Below are 20,975 nucleotides of genomic sequence, written 5' to 3'. Positions count from 1 at the left end.
TAATTTTTTAAAAGTCCTGTTAGGGCCTATTGTTAGTCCCTGTTAGCATTTCTTTTAGAGTTTAAAGGTTTTGTAAAAGTTTGAATTAAGTTCTAGAGATAGTTTTAGATTCTTAAAAAGTATTCCAACTTTTAGAAACAAAATGTCTACTACAGAAGAGATTGTGATGGAACTCAACCTCACCCCTTACCTGCATCTTAGGATGTCAGAGTTAAGGTCTCTCTGTAAAATCAAAAAGATAAAGACTGGTTCAAACCCTACCAAAGTACAACTCCAGGAGCTCTTGGCAGAGTTTGCTAAAAACAACCCCTCTGATGATGCCTTCACAGAGGGGACACTAGTGAGTTGGAGGAACTCCCACCTCCAACCCTAGATAGGGAGACCAGGGTTCCTCCAACCCTGACTCCAAGTGTGATAGTCAGAGATGCTGCTTCTTTCACAGGAGAGTCTAGCAACTCTGGAAGCATTGCGGACAGCCTCAATGAAGATGACCTCCTGCTAGCCAGGTTGGCCAAAAGATTGGCTTTGGAAAGGACAGATCCTAGCCATAGAAAGGGAAAGACAAGAGATGGGCTTAGGTCCCGTCAATGGTGGCAGCATTATAAATAGGGTCAGAGATTCTCCTGACATGCTAAAAATTGTAACTAAATATGAAGATGGTGATGACATCACCAAATGGTTCACAGCTTTTGAGAGGGCTTGTGCAACCAGAAAAGTAAACAAATCTCACTGGGGTGCTCTCCTTTGGGAAATGTTCACTGGAAAGTGTAGGGATAGACACCTTGCACTCTCTGGAAAAGATGCAGAATCCTATGACCTCATGAAGGATACCCTGATTGAGGGCTTTGGATTCTCAACTGAGGAGTACAGGATTAGGTTCAGGGGGGCTCAAAAATCCTCGAGCCAGACCTGGGATTAATGGCAGTGGTGTAAGTGATTATGATGGGCTGTACAATCTGTTTATGAAAGAACACCTGTTAAGTAATTGTTTCAATGATAAACTGCATCAGCATCTGGTAGACCTAGGACAAAATTTCTCCCCAAGAATTGGGAAAGAAGGCGGACCATTGGATCAAGAATAGGGTGACCAAGATTTCCCCAGGGGGTGGCCAAAAGAAAGGGGTCACAAGGACTCCCCAGGGGAAGAGTGTTGAGACATCCAAGGGAAAAAGTAAAGAGTCTTCTACAGGGCCCCAAAAACCTGCTCAGGAGGGAGGGTCCAAAGCCTCTTCACAATCCAATTTTGGGTACAAGGGTAAAAACTTTGATCCCAAGAAGGCCTGGTGTCGTAGCTGTAATCAGCAGGGACACCAAACTGGAGACAAGGCCTGTCCCAAGAAAGGTTCCACTTCATACTCTACTCCAGTTAGCACTGGAATAGCCAGTCTCCAAGTGGGATCAACAGTGTGCCCAGAGCAAATCAGGGTTCACACTGAAGCTACATTAGGCTCTGAGGGCGAGGTGGACTTAGCCACACTGGCTGCCTGGCCCCCTAATATGCAAAAATACAGGCAGCAACTCTTAATTAATGGGGTTAGTGTAGAAGGCCTGAGGGATACAGGTGACAGTGTCACCATGGTGACAGAAAAACTGTTTTCCCCTGGTCAATACCTGGCTGGACAAACTTATCCAGTCACCAACGCTAACAATCAGACTAAAGGACATCCCATGGCTATGGTAACTTTAGAATGGGGAGGGGTCAATGGCCTGAAACAGGTAGTAGTCTCCTCAAATATCCCTGTAGACTGTTTGCTTGGAAATGACCTGGAGTCCTCAGCATGGGCTGAGGTAGAACTCAGAACCCATGCAACCATGCTGGGTATCCCTGAACTGGTGTGTGTCAAGACAAGGGCATAGTGCAAGGCTCAGGGTGAAAAAGAGGTGTTGGAGCCTGGAATAATGGCCCAACCCTCCAAGAGGAAAGGAAAGAAGACTGGGGAACCAGCTTCAACACCACAAAAGAAAGGGAACCTCTCTTCCCAGGAAGAAGTTCTGCCCTCTGAGGGGACTGAGCCCATGGAGTTGGAACCTTATCAGGTTGAACTCTTAGACCCAGGGGGACCCACAAGGGAACAGTTGTGTAAGGGGCAAGAAACATGTCCCTCTCTTGAAGGCCTTAGGCAGCAAGCTGCTGAAGAGACCAAAGGAAAAATCACTGGAACACATAGTCTATTGGGAAGATGGACTCCTCTACACTGAGGCAAGAGATCCCAAACCTGGTGCCACTAGGAGAGTGGTAGTGCCTCAGGAGTTTAGTGAGTTCGTTCTAACCTTAGCTCATGATATTCCACTTTCTGGGCATTTGGGACAAACCAAGACTTGGGAAAGGTTAGTTAACCATTTCTATTGGCCCAACATGTCCCAGAAAGTAAAGGAGTTTTGTGTCTCCTGTGCCACCTGTCAAGCCAGTGGTAAGACAGTTGGACACCCAAAGGCCCCCCTCATTCCACTTCCAGTGGTGGGGGTCCCCTTTGAAAAAATTGGTGAGGACATAGTGTGTCCACTTGAACCTCCCACAGCCTCAGGGAACCAGTATATCCTAGTGGTAGTGGATCATGCCACTAGGTACCCTGAAGCAATTCCCCTTAGGTCCACTACTGCCCCTGCAGTAGCTAAAGCACACATTGGTATCTTTACCAGAGTGGGATTTCCTAAGGAGGTTGTGTCTGACAGGGGTACCACCTTCATGTCAGCATACCTGAAACACATGTGGAATGAGTGTGGCGTGACTTACAAATTCACCTCACCATACCATCCACAAACCAATGGACTTGTAGAAAGATTTAACAAGAAATTGAAAAGCATGATCATGGGGCTCCCTGAAAAGCCCAAAAGGAGATGGGATGTCCTCTTGCCATTTCTGCTTTTCGCCTACAGAGAGGTGCCTCAGAAGGGATTAGAGTTTTCCCCCTTTGAACTTCTGTTTGGCCATCCTGTAAGGGGACCACTAGCTCTTGTAAAAGAAGGCTGGGAGAGACCTCTTCATGACCCTAAACAAGATATAGTGGACTATGTACTAGGCCTATGTTCCAGGATGGCAGAGTACATAGAAAAGGCAAGCAAAAACCTTGAGGCCAGCCAACGACTCCAGAAGATGTGGTATGACCAAAAGGCTGCTATGGTTGAGTTTCAGCCAGGGCAGAAAGTCTGGGTTCTGGAGCCTGTGGCTCCCAGGGCACTTCAGGCCCCCAGAACCTAGGAAGATAGATTCCTGCAACCTAAGATGAAGAAGGACTGCTGACCTGAAGCCCTGCAGAGAAGACGGAGACACCAACTGCTTTGGCCCCAGCCCTACCGGCCCGTCTCCCCACTTCAAGAAAAACTGCAACAGCAACGCGTTCTCCACGGTCCAGCGACCTCTGAAGCCTCAGAGGACTACCCTGCATCTAAAAGGACCAAGAACTCCTGAGGACAGTCGCCCTCTTCCAAAGAAACTACAACTTGCAACAAAGAAACAACTTTTAAAGGACTCCACGTTTCCCGCCGGAAGCATGAGACTTTCCACTCTGCACCCGACGCCCCCGGCTCGATCTGCGGAGAAACAACACTACAGAGAGGACTCCCCGGCGGCTGCGAGCCCGTGAGTAGCCAGAGTTGACCCCCCTGAGCCCCCACAGCGACGCCTGCAGAGGGAATCCAGAGGCTCACCCTAACTGCGACTGCCTGCTTCCAAGAATCCGACGCCTGGTAAAGACACTGCACCCGCAGCCCCCAGGACCTGAAGGATCCGACCTCCAGTGCAGAGGCGACCCCCAGGTGGCCCTCTCCCTTGCCCAGGTGGTGGCTACCCCGAGGAGCCCCCCCCCTTGCCTGCCCCAGGAACTGTTGAAAATTGCGCTGTCTAGTTTTAAAATAGCTTATTGCCATTCTTGCTAAAACTGTACGTGATATTGTGTTGATTCAAAGTTCCTAAGATACCTGAGTGAAATACCTTTCATTTAAAGTATTGTGTGTAAATCTTGAACCTGTGGTTATTAAAATAAACTAAGAAAATATATTTTTCTATATAAAAACCTATTGGCCCGGAATTGTCTTTGAGTGTGTGTTCCTCATTTATTGCTTGTGTGTGTACAGCAAATGCTTAACACTACCCTCTGATAAGCCTACTGCTCGACCACACTACCACAAAATAGAGCATTAGAATTATCTTTTTGCCACTATCTTACCTCTAAGGGGAACCCTTGTAATCTGTGCATGCTATTTCTTACTTTGAAATAGTACATACAGAGCCAACTTCCTACAACGCCTTTAAGGATTATTACTCTTATCTCTATAGGACCCCAGGAGAGCTTAGGACAGATGACCTTGATCATTTCTTACGTCCACTCCCTCTGACCACGCTGGCACCCGCGGAACAAGATAGTCTAGGTGGCCTGCTGACAGTGGATGAGGTACAGGATGCTATAACGCAGTTAGCCCCCGGTAAGACCCCGGGGACGGATGGACCTCCAATGGACTTTTACAAAAAATATTCTACACTGTAAGCCCCCCAGTTAGTGGATATGTAAACGGAAGCATTGCAACGTGGAGTGCTGCCAGACTCCCTCAGGGAAGCATTGGTAGTCCCCCTGCCCAAGTCGAAGTAGAAGGAAGCTTCGGTAACTGACTTTCGGCCTTTATCGATGCTGAATAACGATTTTAAAATCCTTAGCAAAGCCTTGGCCAACAGACTTCTACACCACATCACTGGGTTAGTGCATACAGATCAGAATGGCTTTGTCCTGAACCGCAGCACCTCTCTGAACTTGAGGCGCCTATACGGTATTTTGCACATGCCCGAAGAGGAGAGACCCAAGGTGGAGTGTCGCTTGCAGTAGACTTTGAGAAAGCTTTTGATTCAATCAGATGGGACTACCTAAGAACAATGATGCAGCGGATGGGTATGGGAGAGGGCTGGATAAAATGGGTGGACTTACTGTACATGGCCCCGTTGGCAAGGGTGAGGATGGGCAGAATGATATTGGATACTTACCCTATATACTGGGGGACGCGAAAAGGTTGCCCGCTATCGCCACTACTGTTCGTCCTGGCTATAGAGCCGCTGGCGGCCGGGATGCGAAGCGGGGGTGCTGGCAGGGGAATAAAATGGGGTCAGTCAGAACAGATCATATCACTGTATGCCGACAACATTCTCATATACATCAGAGACGGAGAGTCGGGCCTACCTTGGGCCTTGCTGATGATGTTGGACCATTTCGGTCCACTGTCAGGATTATGCCTCAATAGGAGTAAGACATTTGTTTTCCCCCTAGCGCGGAATTATGAGGGGCCCTCCTCCTACCCGGAGAACGTGGTTTGGGCTCCACGCACGTTTAAGTACCTGGGTATGCAAATATACCATAAGATCGGGGATTTGAGGGATGGAAACATTGGGAGGGCACTCTGTTCCTTGAGGGCTTCGGTCGGTTTCTGGCGCTCATTAAAATGATCTATAATGGCCAGAATTTCTTTATCCAAAATGATCATGTTGCCCCGCCTCCTCTATTACTTTGCTAACTTACTGTCATCGATCCCTTTGGCATGGTTCCGTGAGTTGAATACACTACTTAGGGAACTTATCTGGGATGATGGCCGCAGACGTGCAGCTCTCCCAACCCTCTGTAGACCAACGCTGGCGGGAGTCCTGGGGGTCCCGGATTTTGAGACTTATTACCTGTCATGCCAACTGCAATGGGTTGCCAGCTGGCTCGCTGGGACGGGATACTTGGACAGATGGATTACCGTTGGCAATAAGGGTACGGACTGGGTCATAGCGCAGATGATTAATGAGAGGGTGGCACGCCAAGCGGACAGTCTGATGATGAAAGTAGCCATATCCTGCTGGAAGAGATGCACAAGACGGGTGGGGTGGGATCCCCTTACTCCCCGGCCTTGCCATTGACCGCCCTAATACTAGATCTGGGGGAGGAAGGCTTGGTAGGTACAGGGCTTTGGATTTGGAAAAGAGCAGGAATAGAGATGGTGGTTGACTTATTCCGGGACGGGGTGTTGAAGCCCTTTACTGACCTAGTGAATAATGGGGGAGTCCCGCCGGGGCAATTTCTTCTGTACCAGAAGTTAACACATAGTCTACGGGAACACTGGGAAACAGTGAATGCAGAGCCTACCACCCACCAAATATTACACCTCCTCTTAACACTAGGGGATCATGCACACCGTATCACAAGATTTTACTGAGCCCAACAGGAGGAGGCCCTTGACCCAATGCAATCCCTAAGGGAGAGATCCTTGGAAAACGAGATAATAGACTGAGTGGAGTAGGGTGCTAGCATATTCAAGGTAGGTGTCGAGAAACACAAGACTGAGATATAACCAGTATAATTACACCCACAGGACGTACCTTACCCCACACCGCTAATCCTTAATGTATGGAGGGGACCCCAGGACATGTCCCAGGTGCAGTGACGTAAATGCAGATTTCGACTACATGGTGTGGAACTGCCCCGAACTACAACGGGGCTGGGACAATGTGTTAGACCGGTCTGGACTGCTCAAAAAGTATATGGCCTTATCCCCTATTGTGTGTCTCCTGGGTCTTAGAACGGGACTTCCACGTGGGAAGGTGAGGGGTCGTTTTTTGGACCTGGCTCTGGGTTTATACCGGAGACTGATCACTTTGGGGTGGAAATCCCCCAGATGCCCCTCGCTGATGGAATGGAGATGGGATGTAGAGAAGTGGTCCAGAGCAGAATTACAGATACTGAAGAGGGTGGATGAGTGTGGACTCCGCCAGACCCCCATTGCCCCAGAGTGGAAGGAGATACTGACGAAATGGGAGGGGATGTTGAGGGGAGCGGACACGCCTACATAGGGACTGACATAAAAATAAACTGAGGGACAGAAATAGAAGACAGCAGTGATGCAACACCTACGGCAAGGAAGGGTGAACCCAGGGTCTAGATCCTAATAGATAATAGAAGGGAAATGAATGTAGACATGGGATATACGGCTTAAGGACACAGAAATGACCGGATGGGGATAGAAGGAATCGTGCATTGCATGAAGGGGATACCGTTTTAGGATTAAAAGGGACGGATAGCATGAAGGGAATCAACCCTGCTCTGAGGGGAAAAGGAAAAGAGGCTAACTCCGGAAAGTGGAACCGCTTGCCCACACAGGTACCATCGCATTATTAGTTTGTTCAATTTTAGTTAAAGACTGTTTTAGAATTATATAAATTAGACTAGTGGCATAGCTCTCATATAGCTTTCAGGTACACGCACGAGGCTCCAAAGAACTGGACTAAGAGCGATCAAAACTGATGTAAAGGTATAACAAATTATGTGATATCCGCGCAGATCATGTAACATCCTGAGACATAGAAGAGAGACCAGATGCTGTCATAAATCCTACTATATGTGTATAACAGCAAATTGTTAATAAAAAAAAATATAAATATAAAAAAAAGGCTTGCGTGCTCATCCTACCATAGCCAAAGCCTTAAACACTGTGTTAGCACAAGGAGTTTTGGTCCTGGATATCATCATCTGCTTCCCTGCACATGTTTACCAAACATTACTGCCTGGACACTCAGGTCTGGTGTGACGGGCATTTTATCTGTTCAATTCTGCAGGACTTCCTGGTCTGAAATAGTTCTGCAGACCGACCTCCCGGGATGGTATTGCTTGAGTATCTATCCTACGGTAAGGAATCTACAGCTAGAAGTCTCTGTCAGATGAACAAGTTACTTATCTTCGCTAAAGCCTTATCTAGTAGGGACTATATTTAGATGCAGATTCCTTACCGGCCCACCACTCCTCAACTCTCAGCGAACAGATTTCTAGGGGCAGGCTGTATCACCTTCAGGGCCCTAGTTTTCCATGCCAGTGGTCAGTGTTCTTCGTGGCTCCACGTTTCTTTGTGGAAAGTCGTGAAAAAAAACTGACGTCCGCTCACCTGGGTGCGGCCTATATAGGTGCTGTGGACGTCTCTTCTGGTACGGACAATGCCATTGATGCATGTGGAGCCATCCACGCCACCTACCGGTGCGCAGGGATGCTGCTCCCAAAAAGTTTTCTGGATCCAGCCTGGGATAATTCTAAGGTAAGGAATATGTAGCTAGATATAGTCTCTACCAGATGAGGCGTTATGAAAGGTAAGTAACTTGTTCATTAAAAAGCAACAAAAAATAATCATTCTGAACCTGGTCTTAACAAAATGTTATTGCTAAAAGTGAAAACCTGTCCATGACTGAATGAAATAGAAGGGCAGAGAGTTTGGTGTTTTTCATGGTCAGTTCAAAAAAGTACCATTGAAAAGGAAGATGTGCTCATCTGTTGGAGAAGTTTAACTGTCTGGTGGTTTTATAAGGTCTAGCCGTGGCCATAAGATTGACGTTTCTGGATTACTGCGTTGGTACTAACGAAAACTACATCATTTGATTAATTTCTAAAGTTGGCAGTAACAAAGACATAGCCTTAGATAGGGACAGACTGTACTGATCAGACAGCACTGTATACCTGCCAGACACGCTTAGACTTGTTTTGTAAAGCCTTTGATTACCAAATGATGTCCTGGTGCAGAGAGTAAAAGAAGAAACTGAGAGCCCACGGCTGGCTTTACTTTTTGAGGAATAACTATGTTTTTAATTATCTATTTACGGAATGGGAGAAGTTGAGTCTGTGTTCTTTAATAAAGAAGAGAGCTCCAGAGTTTAGCTACAGAAACTGAAAACGCTCAATCTAGAGCAGCAGTATTTTGGTACGGTCTAGAGTCTGGCTAAATAAAATCTCAATGTCCGAGGTGGGGTGTAATGTTGGTGCCTAATATGAAGGTATCTTGGCCCTCAGACGTTGCTTTGAGATGCATACAAAGGAATTTGTATGCATTTCTTTTGGCAATAGGGAGTCACTGGAGGGTGCCTAAGGCCTTAGCGGCTTGAGAGCAAGTGGGAAGAGCTAAGGCAAACTATGCAGCTGTTTTCTGTCGCCACCAAAGAATGTAGTCAGTGCACCAGAAATACAGATGCCATATTCCAACCTGCTTAGACGACTATGGGCAAGAGGAGAGCAGAAGATAGGCAAGGATTTCACATTAATACGAAAGAAAGAAGGCTAAGACCAGTAATCTGCTTGGATAGAGAGGTTCTGATTGACAAAAATATCAAGATTGTGGCCGAAGTGGTTGAAATCAGAGTGGGGCCTAAATGAGTAGTGCAACTGCAGTTGCAAGAGTTTTCCCCTTATTCTTAATTTCTTTTTGTGTTCATAGTGTACCTAATATAATTTCAAACTTCAGTGGCTTTTCCCACACTAGAGGGATACGCTCACATTTTGTCTGGCATTCTTAGTGCTAAATATCTAGAGAATACTGGTTTTGCATACCAAGGTTGGTCACTTAAGCTTGTAGCACAAATTGTCCTTCTAAAATCGGATGTGTTTTGCTCATTTGTTACTTGTCTATTCAATTTGCAGAAGCTGACTTCCGGAATCACCCAGTTTGCTTATAGTTGTGTTCAGGAACACTTAGTTTGGACAAACATGCAGTTCTGGGAATCCATGTTCTATTCTGATGTCCAGAACCACATTAAAGCCCTGTACCTGGAGAACAGTGAAGACAACCACTTTCATCAGGTAAGTAGGAAAGTTATCCGGGTAAAGAAACATGCTTTTTTGGGGGGATTTTGCTACAAGATAGCTTTAGACATTTGCCTGACCTTATGTCATCAACATGATAAACACACAGTTAGTTACTATTAAGTGTGTTAGTTGGCCTCCGTATTGGGGAGCATGAGAATGAATCTAAGCATCCATGCACTGCTGTGGATGCACATTTGTGCTTCTAGCGGTTTGTCCACATTTCTGTTGCTAATGTACCAGTTGTGATTCACAGCTTAATTTGTTGTGCCTTCATGCAAATTAGGTTCCTAAATATGATGCTATAGTGCTGCCTACTTCGCACTTAAATGTGATTTTCCTCAGATTGTGATTTGTGCCCCAATAATTGTCTGCACATTCATGCTGATAATGCACCTAGAGATTTTCAACCTGATAGGCTGTCAGCCAACTGTAGTATCTTGCTCATGACCACCACTTACAGCTATGACCTCTTACTGCCTCATCTTTCTATGCTGAGAGATTTCGCTCTGAAAGTGGTATTTCTTCTGCTGATGTTGACCTTAAATGTGTTTTTGCACTGAAGTTTGATGTTTGCATCTAGGGCGATCTGTGTCCTTTAGATACACCCAGTGTTATTTTGTAACTCTGTGTTCTCTCAAACGTGCAAGGTCACACCTTTTGCACTTTTTGTGAAATTTCACTATGGAATCTTCTCTCTCCCCTGGGTGGTAGAACACGTGCATACTGTGAGGGTCCCATGCTAAATCTGCTTGTCAAAATTAGTTACCTATGTTTTTTTTCCAATGATCCTAAGGAGACCACCAAAAATAGAATAGACAAATTTATATCAGCCCATTCAAGTCAAATTTTCCTCACACAGAACTGCTCTCAAATACCAGAAACCCAGGTTACTGATTACCAGAGTAAAATATATGTGACAAATCCCATAGTTTTAGACTGAACACTGTTAAAACTGATTTTTGTTTTTACAAACATAAGTACGGACATAATTTCCTATACAAATATTCTGATAAATTTTAACCACAGATTCCTCGCCTTCACATATTCCGCAGGCATCGGAGCAGATCTGGAAAATGGGGTGGGGCATGGCCATCTGAGAGAGGTGGAGATAAGAGGAGTCTGGTTTCTGGTGCAGTAAATCTCTGTCTACCTCCTGGAGCTGAGGACCATCCGCTTGTTATCAAAAGCCTTCCTTCTGTCTATCAAGGGTAGGCTGGTGAAGGTGTTCATGGACAACACCAGTGCCATGTGGTATTGTAACAAATTGGGCGTAGTGAGGGTCTTGGGCTCTGTTCCAGGAGGTTCTACGCCTTTAGACTTGGCTGCAGCACCAGGACATTTTCCTGGTTGTGCAGCACCTGGCGGGATCTTTGAACGCAAGTGCAGATTAGCTTCATTGTCAATGACTTGTGGATCATGAACGGTAGTTACACCTGGAGGTGGCCTCTTCAAGAACTGAGGGAATCTAGGCTTCATCTGTTCACCACTGCCAAGAACAGACAATGTCAGCACCTCTGCATGCTAGAGTTTCTTAGGCGGCTCTTGCTTGGAGACGCATTCCGCCGCAAGTGGACCTCAGGACTCCTTTCCACTGATACCACTCCTACCCTGAGCCTTCAAGAAGATCAGGACCGACTGGGACCAAGTCATCCTTGTGGGACCAGATGGCGCACTTAAGGCCATGGTACCTTGATCTCCTGAGCCTAAGAATCAGTCTGCCGATCAAGCTGCCCCTAAGAGAGTATCTTCTTTGGCAGCAACAGGTCACGGTCGTGCACACAAAGCTGACCTATTTCCACCTTCGTGCCTGGAGATTGAGCAGCAACAGTCAGGTGTGTTTGATTTCCTTTGTGAGGTCTGTGATGTCAATTTTGCCAGCTAGTCGCCCTTCCACCAAGATAGTATGCGCCTGCAATCAGGATAAATGTGTAGCTTGGTGCTCCATGCATCAGGTCGGTCCCCTTTCTTTGTCCTCATCAGATGTGTTATTGATTGTTCCTTTGTTAGCCCAGTAAGGCCTTCCTCTGGAATGTTGTATGTTGGCTGTATAGACTTTCCTCTTGCATCTGGACCAACCTTCTCTGTCGAAGTCACTTGCTATGACGAGGTTTCCAAGGGGTTTACAGCATTTGTTCCCTCCCATTCCCTTTGTAATCCCATAATGAGATCTCCATCTAGTCTTGACGTTCTTGATGTGTGCTCCATTTGAGCCCTTGCACAGTTGCCCTTTATGGCTATTGACTCTAAAAACTGCCTTTTTTATGGTCATTACATTGGCCAGGAGGGTGAGCAAGCTTCAAGCTCTGGTCATCAACCCTCCATACATCAGCTTCTACCCAGAGAATCTGGCTCTCCGGACACATGCCCTTATTTCTGCCAAAGGTTATCACTCCTTTTTATATTGGTCGGAACAAAATGCTGCCCCCTTTTTCTACTCCACTTTATCCTTACATGGAAGAAAGGCTCCATTGTTTGGACTAAAAAGAGTACTCTCTTTTTATATTGATCACACCAAAGAAGACGGGGTGGGCGATCAACTCTTTATTGGGTTGGCCAGGGTGAAGAAAGGCAGTGCAGAAATAGACCACCTCTCAATGGATTGTGCCCAGCATTAAAATCTGCTACATACTAGCTAAGAAGCAGCCTCCTGAGGGACTGCTAGCTCATTGCGCCAGGGTCAATACTACAGTAGGACAGTCAGGTCCATGGAGACGAGCATTTCGTCCACTCTGTCCTCCAGAACTTTTTGGTTTAAGCCAGTTTGCAGACTTACCTTTAGGGACATATTGCCTGGGTATCTATTCTAAGGTGAGGAATGTGGGGTGAGAAGTCTCTATCAGAATTACAAGTTTCTTACCTTTGGTAATGCTTTTTCTGGTAGAGACTCTAACTGCAGATTCCTCACCAACCCTCTTATCCTATCCATTGTGCGAACTGGGCTCTTCACCTGACAGATCCCACTAGACACAGCACACTGGTCTAACATTGGTTTTTATGTGGCTCCTCATTTTGGCGCTGAAGTAGTTAGGAAAGAAACTGATGTCAACATGCCAGGGTGGCACTTCTGACACGGAGCCTACTGACACCACGTACTGCTGTGAAAAAGTATTGCTTTGGGTTGGTGCATGGCAGTCATGGTGCTCACAGCACCAACAGATACAACAGAGTGATGGTCACATTGTTCGCAATTACCTAATCAGAGTTGTAGCAAAGCACCCTCTTTCTTAGCATGGTTACCCCCATTTTCTGCCTGTTGTCAGTATGTTTGACTGTGGCTACTGGGTTGTTGCTAACCAGGACCCCAGTAGCTTTGCTCTCTCCTCTAAATTGTACTTTTTTCTTCCCACAATTGGCATACTGTTCACCCCGTCTAAGTCCCTAGTATATGGTACCTAGCTACCCAGAGCATTGGGGTTCCAGGGGATCCCTATGGGCTGCAGCAGTTATTCTGCCACCCATAGGTAGCCCATGCAAAGGGTTCAGCAGGCCTGCCATTGCATTCTGTTTGAACAGGGTGCACACACCAGGCCATTACATCAGGTCACTGTAAGTCATCCCTATGGTAGGTAGGCCCTCTCAGCCCAGAGGGCTGGTTGCAGGTACCTGTGTGTGAGGGCACCCCTGCACTAGCAGAGGTGCCCCTACAAACTCCAGCACCATTTTACTTGACTTCGTGAGTGCGGGGATGCCATTTTTTATATGTACTGGACATAGGTCACTACCTATGTCCAGCTACATAATGGTAACTCCGAACCTGGGCATGTTTGGTATCAAAAATGTTGGAATCATATCCCAATACTATTGAAAGTATGGTTCCATGCACTCTGGGGGCTCCTTAAATGACCCTCGGCATTACTACCACCAGTCTTACAGGGTTTCTTGGGCAGCCCAGCTGCTACTACTCCTCAGGCATGTTTCTGCCCTCCTGCTGCTTGATCTGATCAAGCCCAGGAAGGCAGAACAAAGGATTTCCTTAGGGAGAGGGAGGTAACACCCTCTACCTTTGGAAATGGTTGTGACCTTCTTGGGAGGGGTAGCCCCCCCAAGCCACTGGTTTGCTTTGAAGGGCATATTTAGTACCATCCATGCACAAACCAATCCACACGGTTCAGGGACCTCCAGTCCATGCTCTGTCGCGAAACTGGACAGTGGTGCCCAGAGCTCCTCCAGAGGGTTCCTGGGTTCCTATACAACTCTGGGAGCATCAGAGTGTCCAGACCAGACAGGTGACATCAGAGCCCCCTCCTGAAAGGTTCTTACCTGGTTAGGTGGCCACTCCCCCTTTCAGGGCTATTTAGGGTCTCTCTCTTTGGTGGGTCCTCCGATTCGGCTTGCAAGATTCAAGCAGGACTCCTCTGCAACCTTTACTTCGACATCTGGCCTCTGGAACCGTTACTGGACCTTCAAGGAACCTACAAGCTGCAGATCCATGAGGAAGACTCTTCTGCAACATTGTATACTGAGTTCCTGCCAGCTTTTCAACAGTTTCCTCGCCGTGCATCCTCAGAAGACTGCAACTCTTCATCCTGCACAAGAAGAAGAAGGAATCTCCTTTGGAGTGAAAGAGTCACTTCCATGCAAATGCAGGCACCTACAAAAGCCCCTCTTCTGCTGAGCTGCGTGGATCCTGCATCACAGGTGGTGGTTCGGAGTAGTCCTCTCGGTCCTCTCTGCCAGCTATCCAACTTTGGTGGAGGTAAGCCTTTGCCTTCCCACGTAGGACAGCACCCCGCTGTACACCGCATCTCTTGCACTGTCAAGGCTTGTTTGCGTCTCCTCCAAGGGATCTTAAGGCGACGTGCAGCTCTAGTCCCAGCACTCCTTCCTGCAAATACAGCCTCCTGTGTGGGATCCACTTTTGTAGTGCTGTGTGGGCTTCTGGGATTTCTGCATCCCCGTCCTGTGGGAATCCTGTGGGTGCTGCCTCTGCTCCTGTGGGCTCTCTGCGATGCTTAGGGTCCCTTGTAACTCCCCCTCTTGGGTTGAGTCCTCCTGGGCCTTGCTGGTCCCCGGCAGCACCTCTTTTCCACTAACCGGGAGTTTGCCTTTGCCAAGGCTTGTTGGTAGAAATCCTGCACCGATACCCATCTGCAATCTTTCTTCCGGTTGGGACATCTGCATCCATCTGGAACTCTTCACCAGCTCCTGGGCGGCAGTGCTGACCTGTTCTTCAGAACAGTCAACCAACTCCTGCATCCACAAGCTGGGTGGGTAGTAGCTCCTACTCCTCCTGGGCTCCACTGTGACTCTTGCACTTGGTCCCCTCTCTCCATAGGTCTTCTTTCTCCAGGAATCCACCGCTGGTTTTCTTGCAGTCTTCTCTGGGCGTCTTCCTTTTCTCCTTTTGGGTGGTTTGGGGAAAATCCAGTGTTTTACTTCTGCATTCCTGGTCGCTGGGGAGGTACCTTTGTGGTTTTCTAATACCCCCAGCTCCCCTCTACACATCTTACTTACCCAGGTGGGGGTACCTTGTTCTCATTCCATTTTTTCAGTATATGGTTTGTGCTCCCCCTATGGTCACTATTAGTTATTACTGTTTGCCCTGTTTTCTAACCTTTTCTATGCCTATTTCTGATTGCTAGTGTATATATCTAGTATATTACTTACCTTCTAAGAGGGTGGGTCACCTGTCTAGTGATTTGTGATAATCTGTGCCAAAAATAAAGTACCTTTATTTTTGTACAACTGAGTGTTTTCTTTTATGTGCGTAAGCTCTGTGTGTCTACAGTGGTATTGCATGAGCCTTTGATGTCTCCTAGATAAGCCTTTGGCTGCTCACCCACAGCTACCTCTAGAGAGCCTGGCTTCTAGACACTGCCTACACTTCACTAAGCGGGGATACCTGGACCTGGTATAAGGTGTAAGCACCTTACCCACCTCACACCAGGCCAGCTTCCTACAAGTCATTTCTTGTGGCTCTCTCCTTAAAACACTTGAAATTGGTAAATGCTTTACGTAAAACAGAAATCCTCAAAGCGAAAGTGGCTCTCCCAGCACAGCGGGAGAGCCGATACTGCAATATTCACTGCACTCTGGAACACTCAACCTATAATACTTTGCAAACATTTCTTTTCACAACATATTTGCCCATAACTCAGCCTATGGTGGTCCTAGGACAATTGGACCACCACCAAAATGTTCAGCACGACACACACTTTCCATCTACGTCATCTTTCGGTTGCTATATAAAGTTAGTGGAAACCCCAAAATAATAACCCCTCCCACCATTCAATTTCTTTTTAAGCATTTTCATGGCTGGAATTTTCGTTTTCAGCTGGGAATAGCTTGTGTTTTAAGGGCCTTGTTTGTAATATCATTACAATAGGCCTGCTAACCTGAAGATATGTAATGCACTATGCACTCTAGGCGCCTTGTATATGGTTACTCCGCATTATGTATTGCCATTTTTATTTTTGTGTGGTTATGCTTTCTAGGGTCTCACTATATGGTTACATGACCATGTTTCTTACAAATGCTATTTTCATTGTAGTGCCCTCTAGGGGCTGTTCTAAGCATTAATCATATCAACATATTAAAATATTTGTGGCACGGAAACTTGCCCCATAGTGCTTTGCAGGGCATTACTTTTACAAAATATATTTACTCATAACTCAGCCTGTGGTGGTCCTAGGACAATGGGACCACCTTCAAAACATTGACCACAGTGTGCTCTTTCATTCTACCTCATCTCTGGGCCCCACACTATCTTTTGGGGGGAATTGTGTAGGCCAGCAACTCTGGTGGTGGGGTGGTGAAAGCGGTATTCTATTGGAAATTAGAATGGCAGATTTAAATTAGGATGCTAAATAGAAACATTTTCATTTTTGTGCTGCAGATAAAGGACGAAGGTAAATGGAAGCGTGTTAGTTATATGCAGGGCCACTGGAATTATATAGCTGGAAAAGACAAAATTATGAGGCAGGGTTGACCAATTTATGTGGCAAGAAAAGTCCAGTTATGAATTTACGTTGCCAGTAGTGCTAACTCAAGCAAATGCGAGACCTATTGCATTGTAAATGCTTGTTCTTAATCTCAAAATACAAAAATCTGTTAAAGCAATAAAAAAAACATTTTATGTCTCATTACTATAACAAGAATTGTGAGCTACACACTACACTTCATGCAACGGAAAGTTTATGGTTGATTCCTTGGATATCTGCGGTGTGGTTTGAGGTTTGAGGACCTGGGGTGCTGGTGACTACCCTCAGCAGTACTGCTTCTAGAGGAATAGCTCAATGCTGGTGTGCACGTGCAAAGTCTTCATGCATTGTTGTGCTTTGGTACATCAAGGAGGTGAATGTGACTCTCCTCAGAAGACTCTCATGCTGTCCTTCCAATCAGGGGGTTCGTGCTTGTGTCTTTCTTCATCAGTTTGACTCTCTGCTGCCAGTTACTGATAGCATGCAGTTGGTACGTCTCAGTCGTTTTGTGCCAGCACTTCTGATTGGTGATAGTACGCACATGACTCTCCTCAGTAGTTCTCCAGCTATACTTTGATTCATTGATGCCAGGTATATTTTGCTCCCCGGCAGATCTGTACAAGTAGTCTGGTGCAGTGATGGAATGCACATGCATTTCTTTTGTAGTTTTTTGTCAAGTACTGTAGAGTGTCAGTGGTGTCCATATGTCTCTCTTCAGCAGTTCTGTGACTGCTCGTTGGATCATTGATGGGGTGTATATGCCTCACTTCAGCAGTGATATTTGAGCATGTTGCCATTGACGCAGTAACATGGACTTGGGTCTCGAGAATTCTCATAGCTGGACTTTGTTTTTTTTTCACTGCTAGGGTTGGTGTGTTTTTTTACTTGCCATGATTGGGGTTTTCAACGTGTTGCTCATGTTATATGTATTGTATATGGATAATTCTTATTTCTTTCTATAACTAGGAAAATGAGCATAGTGGCCAGGAGGAAAAATCTGCCCTAGAAATCGCCTCAGAGCAGCGCAGGTTCTGGCCCACAATGAGCAGGGAGAAGCAGCAAGAATTGATTCAGAAGGAGGAAAGCACAGTGTTTAGCCAGGCCATTCACTATGCCAATCGCATGAGTTACCTCCTGCTACCCCTGGACACCACCAAGAATCGCATGTTGCGTGGCACCGGCATCGCTGATGGGGAGAGTGTTAGCAACAGCTTTGTTACCAACAGGTAAGACTAAGTCCCTTACTAAATGTAATTTCATAAGTAAATATGTGTTTTGTACACCACAAAATGTAGAGAACAGCACTTGGTGTAAGATGGAGATGCGGGTATACAAGCAGGCACTGACCGGTTATTTGTTGATATTTTAAGCTTTTTCTGAATGTGATGCAATATGTTTATCATGATGCTGTGGGAAAGTGCCAATGTTGGCATAGTTAACCCCCTAACATTTTGCCTTTTGTTGTTGCCAGCTTTGATTGGATGTGTGCTGGGCCCCTGCTAACCAGGCCCCAGCACCAGTGTTCTTTCCCTAAAACTGTACCTTTGTCTCCACATTTTGCACTGCCCTGGCACACAGTTAAGTCCCTTGTAAAAGGTACCACTGGTACCAAGGAACCTGTGGCCAGGGAAGGTCCCTAAGGGCTGCAGTATATATTATGCCACCCTAAGGTACCCCTCACTCAGTGCATGCACACTGCTTTGCAGCTTGTGTATGCTGGTAGGGAGAAAAGACAGTCGACATGGCACTCCCCTCAGAGTGCCATGCCTACAAACCACTGCCTGTGGCATAGGTATGTCACCCCTCTAGCAGGCCTTACAGCCCTAAGGTAGGGTGCACTATACCACAGGTGAGGGCATAGCTGCATGAGCACTATGCCCCTACAGTGTCTAAGTTCACTGTTAGACATTGTAAGTGCAGGGTAGCCTTACTGAGTATATGGTCTGGGAGGTTGTCATTACAAACTCCACAGCACCATAATGGCTACGCTGAATACTGGAAAGTTTGGTATCAAACGTTTCAGCACAATAAATCCACACTGATGCAAGTGTGGTATTTATTGAGAAATGCACATAGAGGGCATCTTAGAGATGCCCCCTGAATGCCAGCCCAACTGCTAGTGCGAGGCTGACCGGTCTCTGCCAGCCTGCCACTTCCAGACAAGTTTCTGGCCACATGGGGTGAGTGCCTTTGTGCACCCTGTGATCAGGAACAAAGCCTGTCTTGGGTGGAGGTGCTTCACACCTCCCCCTGCAGGATCTGTAACACCTGGCGGTGAGCCTCAAAGGCTCAAGCCTGGTGTTACAGTGCCCCAGGGCACTCCATCTATTGGAGCTGCCCGCCCCCCCGGACACAGCCCCCACTTTTGACAGCAAGCCCAGAGGAATAATGAGAAAAAAAAGGAGGGGTCACCCCCTCAGCCAGGTCCACCCCTAAGGTGACCAGAGCTGAAGTGACCCCCTTCTTGAGAAATCCTCCATCTTGCTTTGGAGGATTAGGACCAATAGGAATAGAGATGTGTCCCCCTCCCCAGAGAAGTGAACCCAACACTTCAGATTCCTGACAACCTCCCAAGAAGAAGAAAGACTGCTGAGCTGAAAACCCCGCAGAGAAGTGAAGGAGACGAGAACTGACTTGGCCCCAGCACCACCAGCCTGTCTCCTGCTTCTAAGACCCTGCAACCGAAAAGCGACGCGTTCTACAGGACCAGTGACCCCTGAAAATCCTCTATGGGACTGCCTGCATCACCGAAGACCAAGAACTCCCGTGGGCAGTGGCTCTGCCCATCCAAAAGAAAAGGCATCCATCTTTAAAGGGACTCCCAATTCACTCCAGAAGCTTGAGTCCCCACTACTCTGCACCCAACGCCCCTGGCCCGTGTCCAGAGAAACCAACTATTCATGGAAGACCCCAAGGTGACTCCAACAACGTGTCCACCCTTGGCTGACCTCTCTGCACCCCATGACGACACCTGCAGAGGGAATCCTGAGAACTCCCCTGACCGCAACTGCCCGGGATGAAGATATCAGACGCCTGGAGAAGCACTGCACCCGCAGCCCCCAGGCCCTGAGAAACAGACCACCGGTGCAGCAACGGCCAGCAGGTGGCACTCACCCTTGCCCAGTCAGTGTCTTGCCCGGTCAGTGTCTTGCCCGAGAGGCCCATCCTGTGCCCTGCCTGCAGCACCTAAGTGACCCCCGGGTCCCTCCATAGAGTTCTGTTGGGAACCTGACGCACTGCACACTGAAACCGGCCGCCCCCGTGCCGCTGACGGTGTGGTTTTGTTCCTACATGGGGCCCCTCCAGTACACCTCCAAACACCCCTGGCCTGCCCTCTGACAATGCGGGTACTTAACTGCAAGCAGACTGGGACTGGAGGGTACCCCTTGTCTCCATAGACGCCAACATTATTTTGGCTCCTGTTTGACCTCTGCCCCTGACCGGCCCTGTGTTGCTAGTGCTGGGTGCTTGGGATTGCCTTGAACCCCCCCAACGGTGGGCTACCTATGCCCCGGAGACTTAACCCGTAAGTGTAGCACTTACCTCTAAAACTGTACTTTACGTACCTCACCCAGGAACTGTTGAAAATTGCAGTGTCCACTTTTAAAGTAGCTTTTTGCCATCTATTTTAATGAAAACTGTGTACAATATTGAATCTATTCAAAGTCTCAACTATTACTATGCAAATTACCTTTCATTTAATATACTTACCTGCTAAATGAATCTTGTGGTTATAAAAATAAACAAAATAATATTTTTCTATATAAAAACGTATTGGCCTGGAGTTAAGTCATTGAGTGTCTGTGTTTCACTTATTACTTGTGTGTGTACAACAGATGCTTAACACTACCCTCTGATAAGCCTAACTGCTCAACCACACTACAACAAATAGAGAATTAATATTCTCTATTATTGCCTCTGTCAAGCCTATTGGGGAACCCCTGGACTCAGTGCACACTATATCTAATTTTGATATAGCATATACAGAGCCAGCTTCCTACAACTAGTAAACAACAATAGGCGTAACAAAGGTTAGAAAACAGTGCAAATGTAGTTAGACAATAGTGACCCTAGGGGAAGCACAAGCCATATACTAAAAAAATTGGAATGCAAACACAGGTTCCCACCTAGGTAAGTGGAATTTGTAGAGGGGAGTTGGGAGTACTAGAAAACCACAGAGATAAATAACACAGTACCCCCCAGCTACCAGGAAAGCAGGAGTAAATCACTGGAATTTTTCCCAAACCACCCAAAAGGAAGAAAAAGAAGAAACCCAGACATAACTGCAAGAAACCAGCAGTGGATTCCTGGAGAGGAAGACCTGTGGAGAGAGGAGACCAAGTCCAATAGTCACAGTGGAGTCCAGGAGGAATAAGAGCTACTACTTACCCAGCTGTACTTGGAGCAGTCAGTTGATGGTGATGAAGATGAGGTCAGCACTGTAGCCCTGGAGCCGGAGAAGAGGTCCTGAGGGATG

The 20,975-nt window shown here is 46.9% G+C and overlaps 1 protein-coding gene across 11 annotated transcripts in view; it reads left to right on the top strand.

Moving 5' to 3' along the window:
• Positions 1–20,975, top strand: part of SBF1 (SET binding factor 1) — a 1,129,538-nt gene that overhangs the window by 572,262 nt on the left and 536,301 nt on the right. For all 11 annotated transcript variants that reach the window (XM_069229431.1, XM_069229429.1, XM_069229425.1 and 8 more), the window contains exons 18-19: positions 9,414–9,572; positions 17,465–17,724. In XM_069229431.1, coding sequence (XP_069085532.1) covers positions 9,414–9,572; positions 17,465–17,724 — 419 coding nt within the window. The remainder of the gene's footprint in view (positions 1–9,413; positions 9,573–17,464; positions 17,725–20,975) is intronic.

Source organism: Pleurodeles waltl, chromosome 4_1 (genome assembly GCF_031143425.1).
Source record: "Pleurodeles waltl isolate 20211129_DDA chromosome 4_1, aPleWal1.hap1.20221129, whole genome shotgun sequence".
Taxonomy (NCBI): Eukaryota; Metazoa; Chordata; class Amphibia; order Caudata; family Salamandridae; genus Pleurodeles; species Pleurodeles waltl.
The sequence above is the reverse complement of the archived record's forward strand: the minus strand, read 5'-3'. Positions and strand labels throughout refer to the sequence as shown.